We start from the raw sequence: 26,087 nt of genomic DNA, 5'->3' as shown, positions 1-26,087 counted from the left end.
TTTGCTCCTTTTCTTGGTTGTGTCTTTGACTTTGTCAGACAAGAAACAGACATATTTTGACGACATCACCTTAGGATTTTACTATTATGTTGTACAGACAAAACAGGACATATTATCTATAATAAAAATAATAATAGTGTAATGTGGTTTGCTTTTTCACACTTTTGAGTTACTATTGGGAAGTGATCTGTTGACTCCACATATGTCTGTGTCCTCCTCTATTAGGGACCATTTGCTGCATCACTGGATCGCTCTGCTCGCTGATTGCCCAATCACTGCTCAGATGTACGAGGATGCCGCACTGATTAAGGACCGTTCGTTGGTTAACTCCCTGATCAGAGTACTGCAGACTCTGCAGGAGTTCAACATCACCCTGGAGGCTTCACTTGTCAAAGGTGTTGGTATTTAACCGATTTCCCATCAGTTTCACCAGGACGATCACCAGGGACGACTAAAAAGAATAACCTTTTATATGCAGGAACAGACTTGAACAAAGGACACTTTTCTGGCTTATATTAAAGCTACTGTTACATTTGCCATATATTAAGTGCAATGAGCCTTTCAAGATATGTTGTTATTTTTATCCTCAATGGTGTTTCCATTAGATGTTAAAAATATGTTTTCTATTATAAACCATGATTTTCACATTATTGACAATGACCTACTTGTGCTATAATGTTTTACTGAAAGCTAAATATTTTCATTGTTATTGTGAACTGCTGACAATGGCTATATTTAAGGAAGAGTGAGGATCAAAACTGTTAATATATTTTCAGAGAATAACAGTATTATTTTGTTAAATCAGTCACGTTGCTTGCTCTGTTGTCAACTCCGATTACAATGTCATAACGCAGAGCTTAAAGCAAATGATGTAGAAGTATGCTTTATAAGTATGTGTATGACAGGGAGGTTTGTAAAGTAGATGATGATTCACTCACATAGGAATAAAGACGGTTGTTACATTTGGGCCTTTCCTGACAAAAGTATGCAAATCTTTTAAATGGAATCCCTTCAGTGGAGAAAATGATCCTGATTGCATGATAATAAGTTGGATAAAGGAAAATACCCCACGTTTTGTGTTTCAGACACAGGTCACAAGATGCTTTGCGCAAAGTGGATCACGACGACAGCCTTCATGTAAATACCTCTGACTAGCTCTTTCCCCTACCATCATCCCAACCCTTACACTACGTCTCTGAACAAAAACAATGTGATTAAATGAGTAGACTCCTTGTGATGAAGGTTGACCCCCTGCTTCCCATGTAAGGAGAAAAAGTGGCTGCTTTCTCTCCCCTCCTGATTTTATCATCATGGTTTCTTGCTATGCAATATCCACAAGAAAAAATTCAGCTCTCCACAAACTCCACATCGGGGTGTCTTGAGATATTACCGAGTCCTCCTCTGTCAAATAGGTCGGACTTTACTGTGCAGGACAAAAGATTTGATATGTGATGGACTTCTTTTCTGTGCCAACAATGTCTGGAATGACTGTGTTGTACTCATCTGTGTACAACCCACACATGAGCATCTTGGGAGATATATATTTTTGTTTTCCAACAAGGTTGTACATTTACTGACATAGCTGTGTAATGTAGTGTTTACTAAGTGAGCAACGGTGTACAGTGTAAAAATATATTAAGAATAAAGCATCTGTTATGCGTTCAAGTGGATTTAATTGTGTGTAACTCTTTTTTTTTTATTGTTTATATTATCTCCTGACAGTTTTCACTTCTTAAATGTAAATATTTATGGTTTTATTAGTTTCACTGATAGTAAGTACATGGTTTCTGGGCAAAATGTTGGTATGCAAATATTGGCTTTGGGAAATAACGATTTTTATAATAGTATCTTACGTCTAGAAAAATTGATTACTTAAATTATGATACAGATACATTGTTTATGAAAATAAATAGTAATAAAATATACTTTGTATATTTATATTCTCCGCTGAATACGTTTTCTCGGCCGAGGAAATGTAAACAAACTCTTTCGCGCCATGTCAAATGGCTGTTTTCTTTAAAGCCGTTGCCCAGGTGCTTTATGGGATTTTGAGTTTACAAGTAAGCCGTTAACAGTTGACGGCACAGCGGTCTCCCGCTCGTTCACTACGCCTCCCATCATTCATGCCTTGTAAACAGTATGTGAGGATTGCGGCGATTGGTTGAATCCAGGTTCAAACCCAACGGCTGCACTCCTTATATGGTCATTGTACGTACAGCCCTTTCATTCCGGCTTTCCATGTTAATGATATTCTAATGGCCAGCTGTATGCAGTAGTAGTAAGAGCATGCGCAGTAGGTGAAGAGAACACGGCGAAGATTCAAAGTTTTTGTTCAGTAAGTGCACTGTTATTTATTTATCTTTTACGCAAACTACACTTATGATATTTCACTGTTTTGTCATGTGCGATGAGACTGGTCGTAATGCTGCATAGCTGTAACCTGACGTGTGTGTTTCCAGTTGTTGCGAGCTTAACGTACAAAGACTTAACCGACAATGGGATAACGTGGAAGTGAACGAGAGCGTGGCGTGGTAATGGTAGCGGAGTCGGCTAGCTAGCATGCTAACAGCTAACAACAATAAGCCATATTTGGCGCTCTAGCGGGCAAAAGTTTGAATTTAAAGGGAAGGCTCTGGCTATCGCAACTTATTGTCTTTACTTAAAAATTTAACAGCATGCATTAATTGTTCCAAGACGATACGCATATGTTACTTAGACACGAGTAATTCAACGAATAGCCGGGTAGCTTTTTGTTTCTTGACTTCAGAAAGCCCTGCTGCCCGCTTTTTGTTTCGGATCTTCCCCGCGAGCAAATCCCCGGCTAGACATGGTCTAATAACATATATTTTCACGGTACTTGTGTTTGTGAAGATACAAAATGTCCCCTATATGCACCGGAGTTATAAAAAAATAACATTGACACCAATTGCTGATAGTAAAACGGTACTTCTGTTGTGGGTGTAACTGTGATTGTTCCCACGCTTAACCGTACGGAGTGTTTGAAACTTTAAGATGCCGATCCAGGACTTAACTTGATAGTTGCTTAAGTTTTGTTTATTTGTCAGCACTACCAGACACACCCGGTTATAATATTTGTGTAATGTCTGTTTTGTGATGTTTTGTTTCCGATATTTTTTTTTATTTTTTTTTTATTCCTTAAGATACTTCTGGCTTTACCCACATTTCTTAGGCTTAGTAGATGTTTTCACATAGTTTAATGCACGTTACCTAAGAGTAGTAGGTAGTGATATATAATTGTGGATTTAAACGGTTTGGTTTGTATGTGTATGTGTGTGCGTGTAGGGACCGCCCCCTTTCAACAGTAGAAAGCTCAACTGTCTGCACACATCCATGGACTGTTATTGCGGGGGACAGGGGCAATTACCGACCGTGTGTTTTTACATTTTTCAGGGGTTTTTTTTGCCATAACACTGACCAAACACAGAGACTATGTTTGGATTTCACAAGTCAAAGATCTACCGGAGTAACGACGGCTGTTGCATCTGCAAGACCAAGTCCTCCAGCTCACGCTTCACAGACAGCAGTCGATATGAAGAGACCTTCAGGCTGTGTTTTGGGTAAAAGCTCCCATTCATTAATACTGTGCAATTGTATCATGTTACTTTGTGTATTGTTACTATAGTGTATGAATGAGATTATATCCACACTTTTCAATTCATTTGTTAAGGCTCTCAGAGGAACGTGTTGGAGACATTTGTAATGCTTGTGTGTTACTGGTGAAGAGGTGGAAGAAGCTGCCCAATGGCTCCAAGAAGAACTGGAACCACGTAAGTGGTGTCTACTTCCATATTTGTCTGTGCACCAAAGCTTTAGATGTGCATTCTGACATGTTCTATGCGACTTGACTCAGGTGGTTGATGCCAGAGCTGGTCCAGGCTTAAAGATGACAAAACCTAAGAAGATCAAGAACAGTGACGGGAAAAAGAAAAGCAAGCTAAAGAAGCTGCACAAGTTAAAAAGGCAAAGTAAGTTGTTTAGAAATATTTCCTTTTTGTTATAAACACATTTGTACCTAGAATAAAATTAATTATTTTCTGTTGACTTTGTGGGAAAGTGTGGAGGATGCTCTGAGTTTTAATACTGCGCTTACACAGACACGCGCAGTTGCACTCTGCCAGTTTTTGGTTTGATTTTCCTTCTCAGCCTTAACTTACTGTCTGATATAAAAATGACTGTTTAGCAGCATCTTGTGGCCCATTGTGCTAGGACACACACCGTAACTGCAGTAGGATAAGGTTCGCATTAGGGCTGAAACGTATAGTCAACACTGAGCTTTTCATATTTGGTTTATGTTTGGGTTTTGGGCTCTTGGCTGGGCAAAGCAGATTAATATTTCTAAAACCAAAACACATTTACTGTAACATAATGAAGAGTATAAAAATCTTATATTGCACTTATAACCATAAATTGTAATGATTAACCAATAATTCAAATAGCTACTGGTTGATTTCCTGTAAATTGTCTAACAAATGAAATGGCTGATTTGTGCAGTTTCATTTGTTCTTTTTAATTGATAGTGAACAGCAATGATGTTCTTTGACTTAATGCTATTTTTTTTTCCATTATGAGTTTGCATTAAAAAGTGATTCAGCTGTGTCATGCTGGTGTTTAACTTTTTTTTTTTTTTTTTTTTTTCTTCCCCTGAGCAGACTCTGACGCCCACAGCACAACCTCCAGTGTATCTCCTGCCCAGTCTCCCAGTTACAGCAACCAGTCAGATGATGGTTCAGACATCGAGTCCAAACAAAGACGCTCAACTCCCTCCATCTTCTCTTTCTTGGACCGTTCCTACTGGAGAAGGCAAGCTACAGTGTTTAACTTCATGACAGAACTTATTAAACAATATCTTTTCAATATGATGAATAACTGTGGATTCTTTTTCTTTCTAGGCAAAAGGTGTGTTGCGGGATTGTGTACAAGGGTCGGTTTGGAGAGGTGATCATTGATCCCCGACTTTTCAAACCCTGCTGCAGTTCCAAAAAACAGAAGACACTGACGTCCACACAAGTGGCCACGCACTTGCCGGACACGCTCCCTCCACAGCTCCCAGAAGACATAAAAGAAACCTGGTGAATGCTTTCGTTGACTCTCGCTGTAGGGTTATCCATGGCATCCTCCTGGATTTGTCTCCAGTGGCAGACTTCTCATTTCCACTCTCCCACCTATTAGATCAGTTAGTTAGATGTTTCTTTGCTACGTTATGTTCCTTTTTATATGGGTATTTTTTTAACTTTTGTATAGAGTTGATTTTCTTTTTTTTATACAAAGCAAAAAGAAAAAAAAACATGGGCATTAGTATTATTTATAGGATGAGGAGACAAATTTTGACAAAGCTCCATTTGTGATTCTGAATTGTTTTGATTATTTTGTACTAAGTCATCAGCTTTTTGTAAATATTCTTGTCACTTTTTCATACATATCAGGACTGTTTTATGTTTTTTCCTTATTTGTCAAAATGTAATTGTGCATATGAAAGACACCAGCTATTTCCTAATGCCAGCTTTTTTCTGTGTTGGAGTGGCACTTCAACATGTTGCTGCAATGTTTTGTCCTATGTGTTTGCTCCATACATACAAATAAGTGAGTCTGTTTTGATTTTTAGTGCACAAATGGTTTGTGGTGACACCAGGGATTGATAGTACAATTGTCCTCTATGAATTTAATTATCTTTTAACGTGTGTATATAGATGCATTCTCTCAAACATGTACACAGCTTAAGCATGCCACACGTTTGAAACACTCCTTTTTAATTTGTTCAGAAGTGTGCGCACATTGACTCAGATTAGGTTAGACCATGCATGCAGTATACCCCTCTGCCTTTTGGAATGACAAAAGTAATTTATTTATTTCTTTTGTACAGACTCCAATGAAATGACAACACATGTATTCAAGCAAATGTTTTTTAAAAAATGGATTTTGTAAATACAGCATTTTTGGCTCTTGATACACGCAAGCCTTTTTAAATTACGGGAATGGGAAACCACTACATCTGTTTAAAAAAAAAAAAAATGTCTGGGTCTAGAAGGTGCTGAAAACATGTGCACTGGGCCAGTTTTATCACATTTTCACATCTCATTTTGTCAGACACATTTCTCTAATGGTATGCATTGCATATGCCTGTGCAGAAATGTGTAAACTGCAGGGACTAGTAGAAAGTGCAAGTTGAAATATTGTTTCTTTTTGAGTCCCATTGTCATACAGAAAACACATATGTTTTGCTTTAAAGTTACTAATAATTTTTAGCCAGAGAAATGTGTTTGTAATTGTCATTGCTGCAACTGTCAAAGTTCAAACTATGCAGACATTTTGAATGTGATCAGTGCTCTGGGTCTGTCTGTCACTTTTGCTATTCTAGTGGTAAAGTGATGGATCCTTATTCAACCAAATTGGCTTGTAAAAAGCATCCATTATTTCAGCAATAATGTTACATTTCCATAATAAGTCATTGTGTCATGTATGTCATATTCAAATAATGCTCAGATTGCACACTTTTTGCCACGGTGCATACTGTATCAAATTAATACTGCAGTGACAACGGTTGCTTTTCTATTTTATACATTTTTGTAACCAATCTAAAACTGAGTTGACAGGCAATTCTCTGTAAAGTTGCTTAATATATAAACTTTCTGCGGCAGGGTAGTTAAATGCTGAAGGCATTTGATTCTTACTAAAAGGAGAAAAGCTGCTTCCTTTTAAGCTGGAAAATAAGCTCATTTTTGTTTGTCCTTAGGGAGTTGCCATATTATTTTGCGAGGTACATTTTGGGATGTGAAATGTGCCTTAATGAACATGATCTTTCCATTATGATTCTTGTAATTTATATTTATTTATTACAAAACATTTTTTAACTGAAATTTTGAGATAACTGGTGTAGAACCTTTCAGAAAGTCTGTTTTTTAATTTTGTGCACTTCCTTTGAACATGCAATGTATTGATTTTTTATGCCTTTTTTTGTATACTGTAACACAAAGTAGATCTGTATAATAAAGAACAAAAAAAAAATGAAACCTAAGATAAAATAGTGCCTGTGATATTTATTTCAACCAGTAGGTGGTGGAAAAGAGCTACAGCGACGCGGTTACATAGCCTAGATAGAACATGTGGAAGAGTTTTGTATTTTTTTTTCTGGCCGCCTCTATTAAGCTTGGTTCTACAAGTGTTGGTTACAAACATTTAAATGAATGAACATTTGAATTCTGGGGTAAATCTGAATGAAGTGAGCCTCTCTGAAGACTTACGGACACATCCGACTGTGAAAAGGACTCCATAGGCATTCCCACTTTAACTCCGGGTATGTTTAACTTACACAATGTGACGTCGTAATGTTTGAAGTAATTTGAAATAAATATTTCGATGTACACACCGAAGAAAGGAGAAGAGGGGCCTTCTTTGTGCATTAACGATGTGACCCTAACGTTACACAGGTTAGTTGAAACTTAGACCTGGGAAATTGTGTGTTGCCTAGCAACCTAACTAACGGCGCTCTCGCCAGACTAGCCAGTTAGCTTAAAGGAAACTAAGTGAGCTAACCAGCTGTCGTTGAATAGGATGCTGCTCCTGCGCTGCTGTATATGTGCATTTTCTCTGCTAATCACAGAACTGTGTCACAGTCGAAATTGAAAAGCTTTGTTTTACAAAGCCGAGACCCCCTAATTTCACGTTTACCACAGAACTTCCGGACATTGTTTTCAAAATAAAGGCCTCTTCGGCGAAAAGTTGCTGTTAATGTTTTGCGCATACTCTCGACACTTCCGGCTTTTCATAGTCTTTCTGATTGTCTTGACGCAGCCCTTCTTCAAAAGCGTTTTCACCCCCACGTGTACGCGCACGCACACCCTCATTCTCGCTGCCTTTCACACACACACACACACACACACGCAGAGTCACACACTCCTTTCTCTTTTCAAAAGCCCCTTGTGAAGCAGATTGACAGGCTAGAATGAAAATGAGGCGGACGCTCGGTCACGACTTCAGTGCGTACGCGTCCTTTTGAGAAGACCTCTAAACTTGGATCATATCACCATGGGAGCTATTTGGGCTGCAAGGGACTTCTGTTTGTTTTTGCTCTTGTTAAATAGTCGCCAAAGCGCAGCGCTTCCAGAGATTCGAGGTGGGACTGTAGTGAGTGTGCGAGCATGTGTGTGTTGTGTTTTCCAGTCGTGGAGAGTGCTACTTTACGCACGCTTTCAGGAGTGCGCTCTTGTTGTTTCCCCAGCGCTGACTTTTACACTTTCCTTTAGTTTGTAGCTGTATAAAAAGAAAGACTGTTGCCTTGGCAGTTTGTGCCTTCCGTGTACACACAAGTTTGGAAGACTGATTTTGTTTGTAAATTATTAACTTTTAGGTTAGTGTTCTTTGGGACCTTTTTTTTCTAATTGCCTGCTATTACTATCGCCAGGGACGTTTACATTTTAGTGTTTGTGGTTTTCTTTCCAGTATATCCTCACATAAAAAGTCAGCTTAAAAGGGCATGTAAAGCACATGACACACAGTTTGACTTTTCCAGTGTGTTTTGGTAAAAATGAGTTATGATCATATGGATTTCAGCAGATCCGTGCGCAGAGGGAAGTGATGGCTGTCACATTGATGCCATTTGTCAGACTACCCAAGTCTCGTACAAGTGCACGTGTAAAGCAGGCTTTAAAGGAGATGGAAAACACTGTGAAGGTAATGTGTCTCCTTTTTGTTGAGCTGTTAGCCAATACCATAGGGATATCAGGTCAAATCATAAAGTCTGGATCCTTAGCCACACATTCAGATTCATGTTAATCTAGTACATGTTATTCTATCATAATATTCTTTAATGTACAGAGCAATTACTTCTGAATGTGGGCTTGAAGTTTTTAATATCTCTATGTATTTATTCTTTTCCCGGTTTTACTAGTGAACACGAATTCATTGAAATTTAACAGTCCATGAAGGTTATGGTATTCAGCATTTGTATATGATAACTGAGAGTATTGTTGATTAAACTGTGTTTTTATTTTGGAGGCTGTGGTTTGTGTAGAACTATTGAATTGTATTGTGTTGTTTCTATTATTTTGACACCATTTATTCACCATTTTTAGTGCTAGGCAGTACCACAAACTACATCCTCCAAAATGATCCTACAGTTGAATTATCACCTTTCAGACGCAGTTTCAGCATAAATTTCACATTATAACAGTTATTAAGCTAAGATTTAGCAAGCAAGCGTATATGTTACATATCTTCGTTTTGCAATCACTTCATACTTTTCAAAGACTACGTAGGTGAACATTCTTGTGTGTTGTTTACTTCTTAGATATTGATGAATGCGACTTGGAGTACAATGGTGGTTGTGTACATGAGTGCAACAATATACCCGGCAATTATCGCTGCACTTGTTATGATGGATTCAATTTGGCACACGACGGACATAACTGTCTAGGTAAGACCAGCTTTAAACCACATACTGAATTGCCTTCAGTTGTAGACAGAGATTTTGAATCATCAACTCTGTTAGTGCAAAGTACATGTTTGTGTGGGCCGAAGGTAAAGTTTTGTCAACCTCATTCAGACTTTAAAAGACATTAATTACATCTTCAGTGTTTGGAACAGTGGACAAAACAGCCTCATCTGTTTTTGAATAAGTTAAAAGCCCATTCATGACTGCGACAAATACATTTCCATCCTTCTGTTTGTTAATGCGATGAATCCACCGTCCCGTAGACGTTGATGAATGCAAGTTCAACAATGGCGGGTGCCAACACACTTGTGTCAACACCATGGGCAGTTACGAGTGCCGCTGCAAAGAAGGCTTCTTCCTCAGTGACAACCAGCACACATGTATCCACCGTTCTGTGGGTGAGTGTATAATATAGATATATAGTGTATATAAAAAGGGCCTATTTCAGTTAAGAATGAGAATTTGAGTCTGTGTTATCTGTATGTTTTTGTATGCTTGTATGTCCTAATTGTATGAATCCATGAAAAAGTGATGTAGCAAATTCTCCCCTAGTCACATACAAATCAGAGGTTGATGGCACAATAAAGGGTGACAGCTTCAAGCTGGCTCCCGTCACAAAGCTTTTATCTGCAGCAGCAACATGCTGTGGGAAAAGAGTCTCTGTGTCCCTGAGAACAAAATAAGTTAATAACTGCAACACTCTGGTCTATGTGGTCTGTGTCACAGATTAGTCTGAAGCGCCTTTGTTTTGTCTTCTTGACTGAAGTCAACTTAAATGCAAGTACTTTCCAGTCCATCGGTTCTTGACAACCCTTTTAAATCCCCTTGGAACTATCCACTCAGCTGTGACCCATCTATATAAATGGTCCTACATCTCATCTCAGTTTTCAGCTCAAAGCATTATGAAGTAGTTGTAAGTCCTAGAAGAGTTTGAGGAGCTTTTTTTTTCAGGGAATGAAAGTTTGACCAACTTCAGCTGTGATCATAGAATATTGGATGTTTTTGGATTGTGTAAGGCGTGAGAACAATCAGTGTCTTTGAGGATGCCAAACTAATCTCTCAGTGTGTGTGCCTTTGTGTGTAGCCGGTCAGTCACTGTAGGAGAGTTTCATTGTGTACCTCTCTCCCTCTTTCTATCCCAGAGGGCCTCAACTGTATGAATAAGGAGCACGGCTGCGCCCACATCTGCAAGGAGACACCCAAAGGAGGTGTGGCCTGTGAGTGTCGCCCAGGGTTTGAGCTGGCCAGGAACCAGAGAGGCTGCATCTGTACGTGCAAACGGCATGAAGCTAACCTCACACAATACACCTACTGAGCCGCACTTTTGGCTTCATGTGTTGAACTGATTATTTGCCTCATGGCTGCACATTGTTTACCCTGCAGTAACTTGTAACCATGGCAATGGAGGCTGCCAGCACACCTGCGAGGACACAGAGAACGGCCCCATATGCAGGTGTCACGTCAGATACACTCTGCAACCAGACAAGAGGTCTTGTGTAGGTAAGCACGCCGTTTGTAGACTGATAACTCGGGGAAGGTAAAAACATAACACTGCAGTCATTTTCCATCATCTTTCATATTCTCACTTCGATTTTGATAACATGTGTCCAAGTGGTGTTCAAGAAAGTTCAGTCATTTCAGACTCCAGCTTTGTTGCCAAACAGTGTTCAAACTCACACACAAGGAAATCCAAACGCTTCCAATGATACCAAACCAAGTTGGTCTAAATTTTGGAGAAACACAAATGATTCACAAAACCTGTGAAGTTTTTGTGAGTCTTAGATGAGCGGGAAAGTTCAGTGTTGACCTTGACAAAAGTAGACTTTAACACTAGATGTTAGAACATCTCACTAGCTGACTCTTCCTCAGTAATGACAACTGAACAATATTTTGAGATGTAGTTGTACACTGCCATGAAGAGCTTTAGCAAAGACTTATTTTTTAGCAGTTGGGGTTAGCTAGTGTGTGTGCACGTTTAGCAGCGGCGGAAAGAAGCAAATAGTGTACATTACGCTTTCTGAATGGGCGGAATATGAATTAAATCAATAAATGGCTAAGAAAATAAGAAAAAGGCTGTTTTTAGTAGATTTCCTGTGTGTCTGTCATTTTTCCTTTCATTCATTGGGCAATAAGAACATCATGAACTACTGTTTTACTGAATTCATTCCTACATGAATTAATTTCACAATATAACAAAACAAGATCTTGGCCCGAGGATTGCACATTCCTGTAGCAGCTTACAGTATGTTGGACTTTGTTTCTTTAGTATCTTGATGAATGGATGAAAACACAGTAATTGGAAGCATCCCACTCTATCAGTTCTCCTGTTAGGCAGTGTGCATTTTTCCACACAATGGTTGTGACGGATAAGGATCAGCTGTCAGATAGTGGGGTAATATCTCTCCCTCCAGCCGCAGTGTGTGTGAGGTCCAGGTGTATAACTGCAATGTTGTTTCCAGATCCACCTAACTGATGCGGTGTGTTATCTGACACACTCCAAGCCACTACAAGCTCAGTATCTCGAGAGTAAAAGTGCATTTGGTTTCTGAAAGGTGGAACAAACATTGTCTGTGTGCTTATTTACTTGTGTTTTGTGTGTCATAGAGCGAGATGAAGCCACCACAGAGTCTGCAGACCACAACTCCACGTCCTTTGCGGAGGTGGACAAACGGGTCAAGAGAAGACTCCTAATGGGTAACAGTGACACTCCTCACACACTAACAGCTTGAATATGGGTCCTGAGATCTGCCGGTGTGTTGAGCTGCCAGGAACCACTCTCTAGGAGAGAGGAGTAATGTCTAGTACGCTGATAAATTCCTCAGTCTTTTAAGCAAACTGTGAAATGACTGCACACTCACTTTCTCGCCCCCAGTTTCTCCACTGAAATATATGCATTTGTGACAGTGTGGTACATTTCACATTTTCCTTCCATTTGGGAAGGGCAGCATGTGAATCTTTTCTTGTGTAGTTAGTATTTATCAGTTATGTGATTCTGTGTCACTCTGTATATGTAAGGCATTGAATCTTTGGCATTTTATCAGGTACGTGGCTCACACATGAGCTCTGGATTCTTGTCGTGTGTTATACATAGAGCATGCTGTCAGTGTAACCCTATGCATCCACATGTACCTAACCAGTGTACCGATTCTTCATCCAGTTGTGCAACTGTGCACCACACAAATCAGGCATTAGAGCCTAATTTGTCTGCTTCCCTCGGCATTTATAGATCTTTAAACATGTTTTAACACAAATTGTATATTTATGATATTACATGGTGTCCACATTTTTTGAATTCATCTGTCATTGACATACAGTGACGTGGTGTGTTGTAAATTTCAGAAACCTGTGCAGTGAACAATGGGGGCTGTGACTGCACCTGCAAAGACACATCCACAGGCGTGCGCTGCAGCTGCCCCGTTGGCTTCACTCTGCAGCCGGACGGAAAAACATGCAAAGGTCAGACTTCTAGTTCACCAAGACAAACAAAGGCCGACAGATAGATTAGATGTTAGATTTTTGTAGGAAGTGTTGTCAGAATATGACCTGTTTTCCCACAGATATAGACGAGTGTGAGCTTCACAACGGCGGATGCGACCATTCTTGCAGGAACACCATAGGCAGCTTTGAGTGCAACTGCAGAAAAGGCTTTAAGTTGCTGTCGGATGAACGTTCTTGTCAAGGTAGAATTGTCTCCTGAGCTGTTTTCTTCACACTCAACCGGCAGTGATTAGAACAAATATTTTATCTGCATGAATGAAAGAAGAGGAAGATGTTACAAGGTGTTGCAACTCTATAATCACTTCTTATGCTTTTTTCAAGTATAAAGGCTTAACCTGTAATAAATACAGATAAATTTAAGTTATCTCAATGAACCACTGCTTTCTTTTTTTACCTGTAATTACTATCAAAAGCTGGCATTTTACCTGATGTAGCACAGACACATTTCACTGAGTAGGAAAATGTGTGTTTTTTGGGTGGGAAATTCCTGTTGATTAGGATTGCAACTGACTGCTCTGCTATTATGTCATCTACCTGATTTTGATTACAGATATAGATGAGTGTTTTTTTGAGCGTACATGTGATCACACGTGCGTGAACTCCCCCGGTGGTTTTCAGTGTCTGTGCAACAAAGGCTATACCATGTACGGACTGGCCCACTGCGGAGGTGAGACTAAGTTGGGTGGAGTGGCTTTCACATAGCAACTTGAGCAACACAAGGGCCCAATCTTAAGATGTGGTCTTCTAAATACCAATGCCAAACATACAAATCTTGCCCACTGATGTGTTGCAATTTGTAATTATAATAATGATTTTCTCTTTTCATCGCAGATATAAACGAGTGCAGTGTGAATAATGGCGGCTGTGAGCAGGGCTGCGAGAACACCATGGGTGGATTTGAATGTTTTTGCCGTCCTGGCTATAAGCTACACTGGAACAAAAAGGACTGTATTGGTAAGTCGGTGCCTTGTCTTGTATGCGAGGCACAACTGTGAAGCGTTCCCGTCCCGTCTCTCTGTTGAAAATGTGAAAATGACATCCCACATTTTAGACTTAAAGTTGGGGATCAAAAACAGGAGATACTTTGAATTGTTCTCTTTATTTCTCTTTAATCCTCTGTCATCTGATTTTCTTGTGCTTGAGTAAAACATCCAAAATGCGACGTTGCTTTTGATACTGTCAGGATTTTGGATTTTTGGTGCCTCATCTTCATGTGCGCCTTCCTCCTTGTTACGGTCAAACATGTTCTTTTTCACCTTTGAGTTTTGTTGTGGTTTTTATCTAGAGGCTGAGGGTTTACCACCTGCAAAACCCCCCTCTAAACCTACATTGAACTGTAGCAAGCAGGAGGGAGGGGACCGCTGCTTTCTGACCTGCCAGTCCCAAGTTCATATCAGCAGTGGTGAGTTGGTTGAGCCAGATATCTGTAGAGCATGATTTACTTGTGCATCTGCGCCGACTGCTCTTGTTTTTGACTGTTTTCGTCTCATGGCCTAAAGCTAAACTTAAAGCTAGACTACATTACATAAATAACATGGCAGTCACCGTCAATTTTATTTTATTCCTGTGCACTTTCCTGCTCTCGTAAAACAGATCATCATCACTGTGATCTCACTTTTTTGTAGTATGTTTTAGATGTTCAGGTGCAGAACACTCGAGATGTAGACTAACTCTTCAACTCTTAGCGGCTCACCTTTGTGTCTTTTCAAATGTCTCATCAAAATGCATTTTCAGTTGCTCCTGTGTTCCTTAAAATGTAACATGAAGATCATAGTTTAGTTCACATATTCTCTTTTCAACTCCAAATTTGAAGTGTACCCTCACATTTCAAAAGAGTCAATAGCCAGTATAAAGTGAGGAGGAGGATGCTGAAAGGCTGTCACTGGTGGTAATTTTCCACCTGATAGAAGTGACTCAGATTTTAAATCTGTATATATTGACATTCTTTGTTTCACATGTTGTAATGGAATAAATGAACCAACTTTATTGGAGCTTTGACAAAGCATATCAAACAATGGAGCTGTCGTATTTTATATGGTCAATACCAGTCATTTCTAAGATGGACAGTGAGGTGAAGGGTGGAAATGTAAATAATCAGTGAGTCAAGCCGTTCTGGTTGTGTGAACAACAGTTGACATCAGTTGACAGAGTGACTCTTCATGTTCCTACATGCTTCCTGTTTGCTCTCTTGCTTGGCTTTTGTGGCCCTAACTTTAGTCAGCATTGGTCTGTGTGTCATGGCCTCTTGTGTGTTTTCAGGGACGGAGGATTCCTACACGGTGACCTGTGGAATGCCTCTGCCCTGCTTGGCTGATGCACAAAAGAACAACTCTGGCTTGTATTGCTTAGGCGAGTACAAAACTTCACAGATCTATCTTTGCGATCTTCCACACAAAAACAGTAACTCAGGAATGACTTACGCTTTCCTTGTTCTCAGTTGATATAGATCAAAATGACGTGATTTTCTGTTCTTCTCTCCTGCAGGTCCAGAAATGCCCGTTGTTCCACGCATTAAGACCACAGCTACTTTTAAGTCTGGCACTGGCAAATGCAACTTAAAAAGAAGTCAGGAGAAACTCAGGGAGAGCTTAAACTCAGCGCACTCAGGTACAGAGGTTGCCACACAGGAAGCTGAACAATGCCTCAAAACACACGACTTAGATTACACATAAACAAGGATTAAAATTACAGCTCCTTCGTGTTACTGGTTAAAAAACATTTTGGGTTTACCGAGAACTGCCAGCATCTAACAAAGATAAAGCAGACCTGAAAGCCTCTTCAAAGAAAACCAAAACCAAGGGCAAATGTGAAAGAAATTTGTGTTGAAAGTGATGTGGTTTTGAGCGTCTTGAATGTCTCAGCGCAGCACTTTGTCTGGCAGTGACAGCGGAGGATGTAATTAGCCATAGCATGCCTTTCAGTTGAGTCTGACCTAGCCATCAATCAAACGGTTGTCTGATTGTAGGATTATTTTGCCTCTCCAAAGGAGTTCATCGTGGTCTTTACGTCCTTCGCAGTTACTGAAAGGGAACATATTTGTTTTGTGACATAAAGGACATTATTTCAGTGACATCCTGTCTTTTTCAGCATTCCAGTTTACATGACAAAAATTAGACAGTGTATGCAATGGCATCTGTTATCATGTTATTTACTTCACATAATAAGGGCTGTGATTTTGTCTTGCACAGGTAGCAGGTTTCTCTTCACTGAAAATGTCCAGTTCAGTTATGTGAGCCTGCGCTGCTCCTCGTCCGGACAACGAACACGCAGCCGCCACGGCAGGAAAGCTGCCGAAGAGGACAGCTCCTCGATCACAGCTGAGTTTGAGCTGGATGTGAACCTAGAGGAGGTAACAGGTTGGTCTCTCTGCGCTTCCTGCCTGCCTGTGACCTTCGCTTTTTACTCTCTTTTATCTGTCTTTCGCTGCTGTCTGTCTGTCACTAAACAAACCACACTGTTAAAGTATCTCCTGTTTTGACTTGGCTCTGGTGGTGGTGGGCTCTAGGTTTTTGGGCGAGGTGTATTTGTTTTACTTCTGTGATTTCTACGTGAATGCTCTCCAAGGGGGGTTTTATTTTCTTGTGAGGTGAGCATGCGGGAATCGAGCCATGGAATGACTATATGTGCGCACGATTTGCTCTGGAAACAGCTGTGGTATCAAGTGCTTCTCTCAGCAGAGAGTTGTGACCTGAACTGCGTGCGTCGACGTTCAGAGAAGAGGCTCAGGAAGACCATCCGGACCCTGAGGAAGTCCATCAACCGGGAGCAGTTCCACCTCCACTTTGCCGGGGCTGACTACGAGCTATCCAAGGGTGTGGGCCAGCCTTCAGAACTGCCAGGACACTGTGTGGCAGGACAGGTGCCGGTGGGCAGGAAATGTGGTAAGTAGGGTTAATATGTGTACTTATCATTCACGACCAAAACTATGTTAAAGGTCAGGGTGTGCACCGTCCAGCCAGGCGTAACGTCTACTGGAAATATTCCTGCTTTTCATCTTTCCAACCGCTTTGTTTTCAAGCAATGGCTGTGAGTATGCCACACACACACTGTAGACTCATAGCCATGTCTTTAAGTAATTGAAATACCCCATGCCAGTAAGATATATTTAGACAAGTTGGTTTAATGATTGAATTCGGAGCAGGTGTTGGCCAGATGAGTGCCATATTTGGTTTGCAGACATGCTGTAATGAGCTAGCTGGTGGAGAGAGCGAGTTTGTGTGGAAGAACAGAGGGACTGTTGTTGGCCCTGCAAGGTATGAGATCTTCCAGCATCTCTGTGGGATAAGAGCACAGCAATGGCAGTTCTCCTGGTAGCTGTTGCCTCACAGTGGAGATTTATATACAACCTGTGATGGAGAAAATGTTCATTATAAGAGACCGCACGCTGTCAGTGTTAGGGAGTGGAAAGCTGGTTTGTGTTTTCTCTGGCTGTTGCGACTGTGCGCCCCTACTTTCAGGCCTCGCCCTAAGTTTGCTGCCTGCTGCATTAGCGTCTTAATATCAGAGAGAGGGAACTGGTGCCTTTCGTCTAAATATTTATTCAGACAGTGTGGCTTTTTTTAATACCAAATATGTTGGATCTGCATCCGAAGCCATGATAAAAGTGTTACTCATCATCTTTGCTGTTTACCTTGGACCTAGAGCTATCCTGTAGCTTATTGAAGAAAAATATCTATTTTACTTTCCGTTCATCTCCTTGTTAGACCACAGTTTTTGGAGTTTTCATAAACATTTAGGCTGTTTCTGCTTTAAATCCGAGCTGACATGATTTAAACCCAAACTGCTCTTGTTCTTTATTTCCATCTTTCAGTAACACAGGTCTTAAGTGTCTTGATTCCTTAACTCCCCCGCTATGCTTTCAGGTCAACATTAAGCAGTCTATTGGCCATGGCAGGGGTGTAGACATGTAATTTGGGAGAGGATGGGGGGGTCTGAAAGGCATTCTTCTTAACCTCCAGCTCTTTAAAGGAGCTATATTTTTCCCCTCCTCCCCCACCTCCCGCTCTGGCTTAGCTCGGAGTGCAGTTTAGTCCTTTTCAGTTTGCCCACTCCATTGAAAAGCCCATTTGGGGCTCGTTCTCACTCCTTTTAAAAAAACGACAACTCAGCCTTCTGTGAATTTGGGGAAAATACTGTGCACTGCCTAAAACGTTGTCCCTCTGATTCTGTGGTTTGTTTGGGTTACTGCTTGAAGTGTAGTTTATAACCCAAGACGTGGTTTCTGCCTAAATAACTCTTGTGGCATTTTTGAATTAAGTCTTTTATCTTGATTTTTTTATTTGTTTGAACTGTAGGTTTGGGAAATTAGAAGATTTCTGGACATTGCAATGTATTGTGTGCACAAATACGTGGAACATGTCAATCAAGAGGGTCCCGAGATGCTGTGAATGGTGCACGTCCACGATTTCACGTCTATTTGAAATCGTAATCGACTTGTTTGCGTATTTGTTTTAACATTGAAGATGTTTAGGAAGTGCTGTTGATTCAAGCTGGCAGTTTGAGTGCTGTGTCCCCCCCTGCCCCCCAGCTGGGGCCACTTTGCATGACCCCCAGCCACTAAACTGCTAAAGAGAATTGACTTCAGCCACACCATGGGAATCAATTAGCATCAGCTGTTTGGGCCCCTGCTTGATGGGCGCGAGCAGCGATTGGGCCAAGCAGAATGGGGGGATTCAGAAACCTGACCCCTTTTATTGGGTTCAGCTCCTTACCACTGTGATACCGTAGTGTTTTCCTATGTCATCAAGTAGGCAAAAACTGGGGACTTGAATAGAGGTGAAAGGTCTTTTAAACCTCTTTGGGGCCATCAATTCGAGGACTCTATAGAACCGTCCTTTGCATTTGAAAGGCTTCAAGGTTTTTTTCTCTTTCACTCTCACTCTCTCTCTTCCCTCACTGCTTCCCTCTGTCAAATAAAAGCTGTTAGGGGACAATACAATGATGGCTCCTCATGGTCTTTCAGAATAAACAATAGGCTTCAAAAAATGAACTGCTCTTGAGAGAATTACATTTTCTTTCTTTGGCGGAAAATCTAACAATTTGCTGAGACACATATAATGGATCTATGTTAAAGCCTTTGTGTGTCGATCTTTTAAAGATAGCGGCTCTTTGCTTGCGGGCAGCTTAAAGGCTTCAACTGAGGCACATTTTGCACTAAAGAGTAAAACCAGGGATTTCATTGATTTATTCTTGTGTGAGATCAGCTTCAGTTTTCAAGTCGTGTTCGAGACTACAGACACAGTAATTCCCAAATTAATTACAGGCATCACTCTGAATGAGAAGAAACCAAAGCAAAACGGTGTTTTGGTCCCTTTAATCTAGACTTTGAGCTTTTGTGAGATAAAAGGGAAATACTTCCTTTGATTTGCCTGTGTGCGTCTGCTTTTAAAAGCAGTGAGGGTGCTTATGTTGGTTTTAAAATTTCCTCCCCGACTTACAGCCATGTTGGATCAAGTATTAGGACATGTCAGATGTAGGGCACAAAGGCAGTAAGGGAGAAGGCTGGTGCTCCTTTGTCTCTGTGATTTGGTTTAAGTTGGTTTGTTGAAGCATTTTAAGAGCTTAATGTTGTTTTTTTGCTCACAAAGCATGCATTTGCTTAAAAAGTTATGTGTGGGAGTGGTTTGAATGTACTAATGAGTGAATGGATGAATGAACTAATATTTTACTTTGCTTTATACTTGTGTGTAGAGGGCAGCTCTTTTGTGGTGGCAGTTTAATTAAGGCTGTTGCTATAGTAATTTTAGCAACAATTTGCTTGTAGTAAATATATATGTTTTTTAACTTATCCTTTCCAAGTTAGTTTGATTTGAATATACATATTTATCACAATTAAGCATTAAGCTGTAACTACAGCTGTATTCAAGGTTGCTGTCAAAGTATAAAAAGTAGTACATATTAAAAAATAAATGAGGTAAAAGTTTGTTCTATCATTAGTTTCATGTGTTTTTTTATATTAACAAGAATGACTTGTTATATAGTATACAGTATAGCAGATGTTATATATTTAATGGAGAGTTCAAAGCTTTACCAAACCATCAAGCACAGTGTGCCGCTCAGCTGTACAATAACAAGCTCAGTGGCACTTTTAGTGTTCATTACCATGTAAGCAAAAATCTGTCAACAGATTGATAGACTGAGGATCAACAAATGTCTGTGATGTGTTAAAAATGTTGAGTAGTTAATTCACTGCTCTTCACTGTGTTTATGCATTTCAAGTGTGCACATGGCCCTGTTTGATTACTCTTGAGAGGCAGCTGAAGCCTGGGTCGCTTTACTTCAATGGTCTCGTCATTCAGTTTAGCTGCTGTATTTATTGTGTATACCCACGCCGTGGTTAGGACTGTGTCATTATGTGCAGCCACAGGGCAAACTGCTGTATTTGTTGATTCATGTCTGCCTGTCTCATTGTCTTTCTTTGGTTTTTGGGCACGAGCGCTACTTGACACTGTTCCATCTGCCATATTGATGTGGATTACAAGTTCAGACATATTAGTCTGTTTTGGGTATCTTAGCTTAAGTGTTTGTTTTTAATTCAAGAGGAAAACCTTTGATTTTGGTCCTCTTGAACAACTAAATTGGTTTCATCTTCATATCACAGTATTGTTATGGAGAAAATAACACGTGTTCAAGAAAACATGGTATTATTTTGAAGGCAGGACTGTCGACTAGATACAACAAACATTGTGGGCTAAAAATCAGCTTTTCTTCAAGCGCCGTCAGTGTCTTACTACAAATAATCACTAGAATAACTTTTAATCTATATGGGTGTCATCCTCCACTCCTTTGTTAGTGAGCTGCAGTGTTGGGACGTTCTACGACGGCGATCAAGGCCGGTGTGTGCTGTGTCCAGCTGGAACGTATCAGGATGAGGAGGGACAGATGTCTTGTGAAGTTTGCCCTGGACCAGAAGGAAGAGAAGTCTCCAAAGTTGTTGGAGCTCGAAACATGTCAGAGTGTGGAGGTGAGACAAACCGAGGCTATCATCATAGTGTATCCAAAAAAATTAAATAAATTAAGAACACATAAACAAGATTGTCATAACATTTAGATTTTTATTATCTAAATAAACTGGCCGGTCTTTATCTAAAGGATTTATAATTAAGACAGGCATTTCAAAGGACTTGGCTGAATCTATAAATATTTGAATCAAGACGTGGTTGTAATATGGACAGCACAAAGCCCTATGCATACAGTTGAATGCAACTCTGGACACATTCCATATTTTTGTTGAGTTTTCAAGTGAAAAGAAGTAAATACAACCGCTGCAGCAAACACACATCAAGCATGAGTTCTTCTTGGAATGATTATGGATATATTTCCTTTTATCTCATGAACTAGCACAATACATCTTTGAATGAAACTTAAAAATAATAATAGACACTGTGCATATGAACCACACAGGAAGCAATGGTGCCTTGATACATATCGCTCCGTGGCAGATGTTCTGCTTTGTGTAAACCCAAAGAAGCTTGAGCTCAGATGTGAAAGATGCATTTGAATTCAAAAGGTGAACTCAGCCCCGAACAAAAGCTGAAGGAGCCACCATGTTTTGCTCTCCACCCTGTGCCGTTATCAGAGTCACTTTGTGGCTGAATCCCTGATCCCATCTCCCCTGACAGACTAAACAAGCGGAGCTATCAGCAGATCCCCCCTGGCATCCAGTTTGTATTAGTCACCCAGCAGTCACACTCTGTGAGCGGTAGAGATAAAACATGGCATAATTCCACTAACATTTGGCACCTATTATATTTCATATGAAACAATAAAAGTAAAAGCTTGAAATGAACTAAGCCAAGTGGTGTGTCTCTAACAGTGTTTTAAGCGAGTGGAGGAAAATTATGCCTCTGCTTTTTCCAACAGCTCACAGTCTAACTTGACGTGTGTGTATTCAGGTCAATGTTCCCCTGGTCAGTACTCCCAAGATGGCTTCACCCCCTGCCTGTCCTGTCCACTGGGAATGTACCAGCCAGAGGTGGGCCGCACTTCCTGCTTCCCTTGTGGAGGGAACCTGGTCACCAAACGCAGTGGAGCCGTCACCTTTCAGGAGTGTGAGACCAAAGGTGTGAAAGTCATCTGTTGCAGAACAAAAACCTAATAACCTTGTTAAATTATTGCTAGCACAAATTGACGGCGCAGATAATTATTTAGAGCCCGGGATGTTTATGAAGAACATGTTGCACAGACTCCTTTAAGGTGTTGACAAGAACTCTGCTGCCCTCTGCAGCTATTGTATGGTTTTACTTCAGGGGAAAACCACTTTACTTTGATAAGATTGTATTTTTATGTATTATATAAGTGTTTTTTTTAGCACAACATGGCAAACAATTTTCTAAAACTTTTCACTGACAAAATGACTGAAATCTTTAACCCTACTGTGGATATTGGTAGCATTATATCAGCTAACAGTCCTCTCTCACTACAGTCCAGTGCTCTCCAGGGCATTACTACAACACCAGCACACACCGCTGTATTCGCTGTCCCATGGGCACTTTTCAAGGGGAGTTTGGCCAGAACTACTGTGTCACTTGCCCCGGAAACACCACCACTGACTTTGATGGCTCGACTAACATCATGCAGTGCAAAAGTACGTTTGTCTGCACGCAATAATGACAGTGACAAAAAATTATGACAATTCAGCTTGATAAACCAAGAATAATAATAATAATAAAAAAACACATATTTGACACACCTGTGTTACTTTCTAGACCGACAGTGTGGGGGAGAGCTGGGAGATTTTACTGGCTACATCGAATCTCCCAACTACCCGGGCAACTATCCAGCCAATGTTGAGTGCACATGGATCATCAACCCACCGCCCAAACGCAGGATCCTTATTGTTGTCCCAGAAATCTTTCTGCCAATTGAGGATGAGTGTGGGGACTACTTAGTAATGAGAAAAAGCTGTGAGTTTTAACTGTGTGTGTGTATTAACTAACAAATACAAAATCACCAAGAGGTTATGCTTTATGTTTATGTAGCAATAGGATTAGTAGTTAGAGTTAAGATTATGATGAAGTTTATCCTTTTTAAAAGTAAGTGTAATCTTCAGAAGTGATATGAACAAGCGTGTTTATAGTCTCTGTGTGTAAAGTAGTATTAATGTAATTTTACAACAGAGTGACCAACATGGTCTAAAAATATTATCCACTTGAAGGAGATTATACAAAAGTGTCGATATCTTGTTCATCTTCCAAGGATTACAACAGATGTCTTCCATTGATGCTGTAAGCTAATTATAGATACCATCCTGTGTGCTTACATAATTACTTTGCAGCTCTAGCCAACTCTGTGACAACATACGAGACATGTCAGACATACGAACGCCCTATCGCTTTCACTTCCCGCTCCAAGAGGCTGTGGATACAGTTCAGGTCCAACGAAGGAAACAGCGGCAAAGGCTTCCAGGTCCCATATGTGACTTATGACGGTAAGAAGAAGACATATGAACTTTTGTCTTCTAAATTTGACATTACTCCTATCTCTTTTTGTCAGTCACAAATTTGGTTTCATTTATCACCAACTTTATTTGTTTCAGAGGACTACCAAGAATTGATAGAAGACATAGTCAGAGATGGAAGATTGTATGCATCAGAGAATCACCAGGAAATTCTGAAGGTATCTGCATTTTATAGCCATTGTATACAAATGTTTAAGAATAAGAATAAGAAAAACCTTTATTTGTCCCACAATGGGGAAATTGCATGCAGAAATGACAGAGATAGAATAGATGATAGACATATTGCGCAGACTGGTGTTATTACACCATAAGGTGTAATAATATTGCACATATTAGGAGTGCTCGTTGTGCAGCCTAACAGCAGCAGGAAAACAAACACAAAGTATTTTAACCTGAGGACCTCTAAAGTTGGCCAGACATGGTTCAGTTAAAAAGTATTCACATAAAACTGATATTAAGTAGAATATTGGTGCTATCTTCTCCTGGTCTATTATTACATGAAACATACATTGTCCACATCCCTTTTCTAAAGGCCCGTGGAGAATGTGATTCTTTCCTTTACAAAGATTTCATTAATGATATTACACCAATTCTCTATTGATGGTAGGGTTTGGTGTGGGTCATTTCTTTGTAATTGTTTTCCTACCATTCCACTGGATGTTGAATGCAGAAGCATAAAGAGGGGTTCTTCACAATTTCAAGTATTTTTTGGTAAATAAATGTGACTACCTGTTCGGTGTAGTCTTGTATTATTCTATTACATAGGAAATATGTTTCAGTAAGAATAAGACATGCTATTTTTAAAATGATATACAACCAACTCCTGTGTGTTAAGAAAAAATGAATGCAATACACAAAATGAAGGCAAAAAAAGAGACTTGTAATGTCTTGTTATGATTTTAGATCAGTAATTTCCTATTCTGCTTTATCCTTTTTGGATCCAGTTGGCATGTAGCGCCCTCTTTTGGAGACATGCAGGAATACAAACTGCTGCTCAACAATGACTGTGTTTGTCACATTCTGCATTAAACTGTGCTTTCCACTAACACAATATATTTTCCAATCAGGACAAGAAGCTCATGAAGGCGTTGTTTGACGTGCTGGCTCACCCTCAGAACTTCTTTAACTACACAGCTCAAGAGTCAAGAGAAATGTTCCCGAAATCCTTCATCCGCTTCCTGCGTTCCAAAGTCCTGAGATTTCTTCGTCCTTAAATGCCTGTTACTGCAGGGTTTCTATGTTTTCAATTTCAAGCTTAGATTAGATACTGGCCACAGTATCTAATCTGTCTGTTTTATCCACTGGCCTTCTTTTAGAGTATTCTGTAGTTACCTGTTTCCACTCAGAGCTTTACCGGAGTGGACCACATGCTTGATGAAACTGATCCTGAGGGGAAAGTTGACAACTGAAACAAGTGGACTTATAACTGGAGCTTTATGACAGAGCGCTGTAGTGGTACAGAGTGTAAACCTAAATGGGCTGTCTCAGAAAGGAATCTCTTCACTTTGTCTGGAAATATATTTTTAGCAACAGAAGAATTGTAATGACTTTATACCTTCTTTTAGATTGTAAAGTCAGGATTTAAATCCAAAGTGCATGTCTGTATGTTTAAATACTGCTAAATACATGATATGTTGTCATCATGGGACTCTTGCTAATAGCATTGTGATGAAAAACAAATAGTAGCTAAACAGATATATACTGAATGTCAGTGATACTGTATATAGAGTGTGTATCTAGTTTTAACATAGGCTACTTTCACAGATAGAGATGAATTATTGACAGAATACTGCAAAATGTCAAAAACAAATATAGCACAAATGTTTTCTTGGGAACATTAGCACTGCTAAAGAAGTAGTCCCTCCACAAAAGCAATTATTCTGATGAATGTTTTGTATATGATGTAAAAAGTTTTAGGTGAAACCCAAATGTATTGTAGTTACTGCATATGTTTTGAGAGAGTTCTGATCATTGAGGGTGTCTGGATGAGTACTGCTATTCTTATACAAGAAACTATTAAAAAGAAACTGACATTGGTTTTATGCATTAGACATCAACTGCTTCAGGAAAATGACACCAGTATTGTGGACTAGCAACCAAAGATGACTGATCACTCTGCAGACACTAAGCGCAACCGAACGATGTGGAGTCAGAATACATAAAAATAAATTAAAATTCCTGTAAAATACAATTGACATATTCACCTCTTTAGATGATACATGTATGTATATTTTTATGGTTTTGTACATCTAATATGCTGTAAATAAAGATAGGAAACTTACTTGGACTTTTGATTCCCTTTACCCACTTATATACACCGTGGATGCTCTAAACACACCAGTAAGACATAAACTCTGTGCTCCAATCTCTGTTTAGATATGAAAAGATACAGTGATGTTGCCTGGCTAACACTATGGCCATGAGCTGTTAATTTTAGATGTACAGGTAAAGTTACATTTGGGTTTGTCCTTTGATTAATTTAACATTTAAACATACGTGTTTATATCACATATATAAATATACATGCACTTATATCTGTTTTTCATATCGTTAAATACAATATTAAAGTGTATATTAAAGCGTTTCGCTCTTGTATTAAGTGTACGGTCTCTTCGTGTTGCCCGGACCAGAGCTTTGGCACCCCGACTGTTTACAGTCATGTCGAACCAAAGGATGCGTTCG

At 39.8% G+C, this 26,087-nt stretch overlaps 3 protein-coding genes across 4 annotated transcripts in view; all 3 read left to right on the top strand.

Annotated features, from left to right (window-relative positions):
- dennd5a (DENN/MADD domain containing 5A) overlaps positions 1-1,664 on the top strand; it is a 32,757-nt gene extending 31,093 nt beyond the window's left edge. For both annotated transcript variants that reach the window (XM_084541555.1, XM_084541554.1), the window contains one exon: positions 226-1,664. In XM_084541555.1, coding sequence (XP_084397681.1) covers positions 226-409 — 184 coding nt within the window. In that variant the 3' untranslated portion in view covers positions 410-1,664. The remainder of the gene's footprint in view (positions 1-225) is intronic.
- Positions 1,665-2,191: 527 nt separating this feature from the next.
- Positions 2,192-7,284, top strand: sinhcafl (SIN3-HDAC complex associated factor, like). Its single transcript, XM_084540810.1, has 6 exons — positions 2,192-2,335; positions 3,412-3,578; positions 3,689-3,788; positions 3,872-3,986; positions 4,671-4,821; positions 4,911-7,284. The coding sequence occupies exons 2-6, from the start codon at positions 3,451-3,453 to the stop codon at positions 5,092-5,094; spliced, it is 678 nt and encodes a 225-aa protein (XP_084396936.1). The 5' UTR covers positions 2,192-2,335; positions 3,412-3,450; the 3' UTR covers positions 5,095-7,284.
- Positions 7,285-7,894: 610 nt separating this feature from the next.
- Positions 7,895-25,442, top strand: scube2 (signal peptide, CUB domain, EGF-like 2). Its single transcript, XM_084540838.1, has 23 exons — positions 7,895-8,131; positions 8,572-8,688; positions 9,305-9,430; positions 9,712-9,846; positions 10,591-10,716; positions 10,832-10,948; positions 12,053-12,142; positions 12,788-12,904; positions 13,006-13,128; positions 13,497-13,613; positions 13,778-13,900; positions 14,232-14,348; positions 15,206-15,295; positions 15,431-15,553; positions 16,135-16,302; positions 16,624-16,827; positions 20,739-20,909; positions 21,841-22,008; positions 22,371-22,532; positions 22,654-22,851; positions 23,223-23,375; positions 23,484-23,563; positions 24,473-25,442. Exons 1-23 carry the CDS (start codon positions 8,044-8,046, stop codon positions 24,617-24,619), a joined length of 3,060 nt encoding a protein of 1,019 aa, XP_084396964.1. The 5' UTR covers positions 7,895-8,043; the 3' UTR covers positions 24,620-25,442.
- The last annotated feature ends 645 nt before the right edge of the window (positions 25,443-26,087 follow it).

This window comes from Chelon labrosus (assembly GCF_963514085.1).
Source record: "Chelon labrosus genome assembly, chromosome: 3".
Taxonomy (NCBI): Eukaryota; Metazoa; Chordata; class Actinopteri; order Mugiliformes; family Mugilidae; genus Chelon; species Chelon labrosus.
The sequence above is the reverse complement of the archived record's forward strand: the minus strand, read 5'-3'. Positions and strand labels throughout refer to the sequence as shown.

Coding starts and splice junctions, on each gene's coding strand:
- scube2 (XM_084540838.1), top strand. CDS start 8,044: ATGGGAGCTATTTGGGCTGCAAGGGACTTCTGTTTGTTTTTGCTCTTG. Junction 12,905..13,005: donor GGACGGAAAAACATGCAAAG/GTCAGACTTCTA, acceptor GTTTTCCCACAG/ATATAGACGAGTGTGAGCTT. Junction 13,901..14,231: donor GAACAAAAAGGACTGTATTG/GTAAGTCGGTGC, acceptor GTTTTTATCTAG/AGGCTGAGGGTTTACCACCT.
- sinhcafl (XM_084540810.1), top strand. CDS start 3,451: ATGTTTGGATTTCACAAGTCAAAGATCTACCGGAGTAACGACGGCTGT. Junction 3,579..3,688: donor ACCTTCAGGCTGTGTTTTGG/GTAAAAGCTCCC, acceptor TCATTTGTTAAG/GCTCTCAGAGGAACGTGTTG. Junction 3,789..3,871: donor CCAAGAAGAACTGGAACCAC/GTAAGTGGTGTC, acceptor GACTTGACTCAG/GTGGTTGATGCCAGAGCTGG.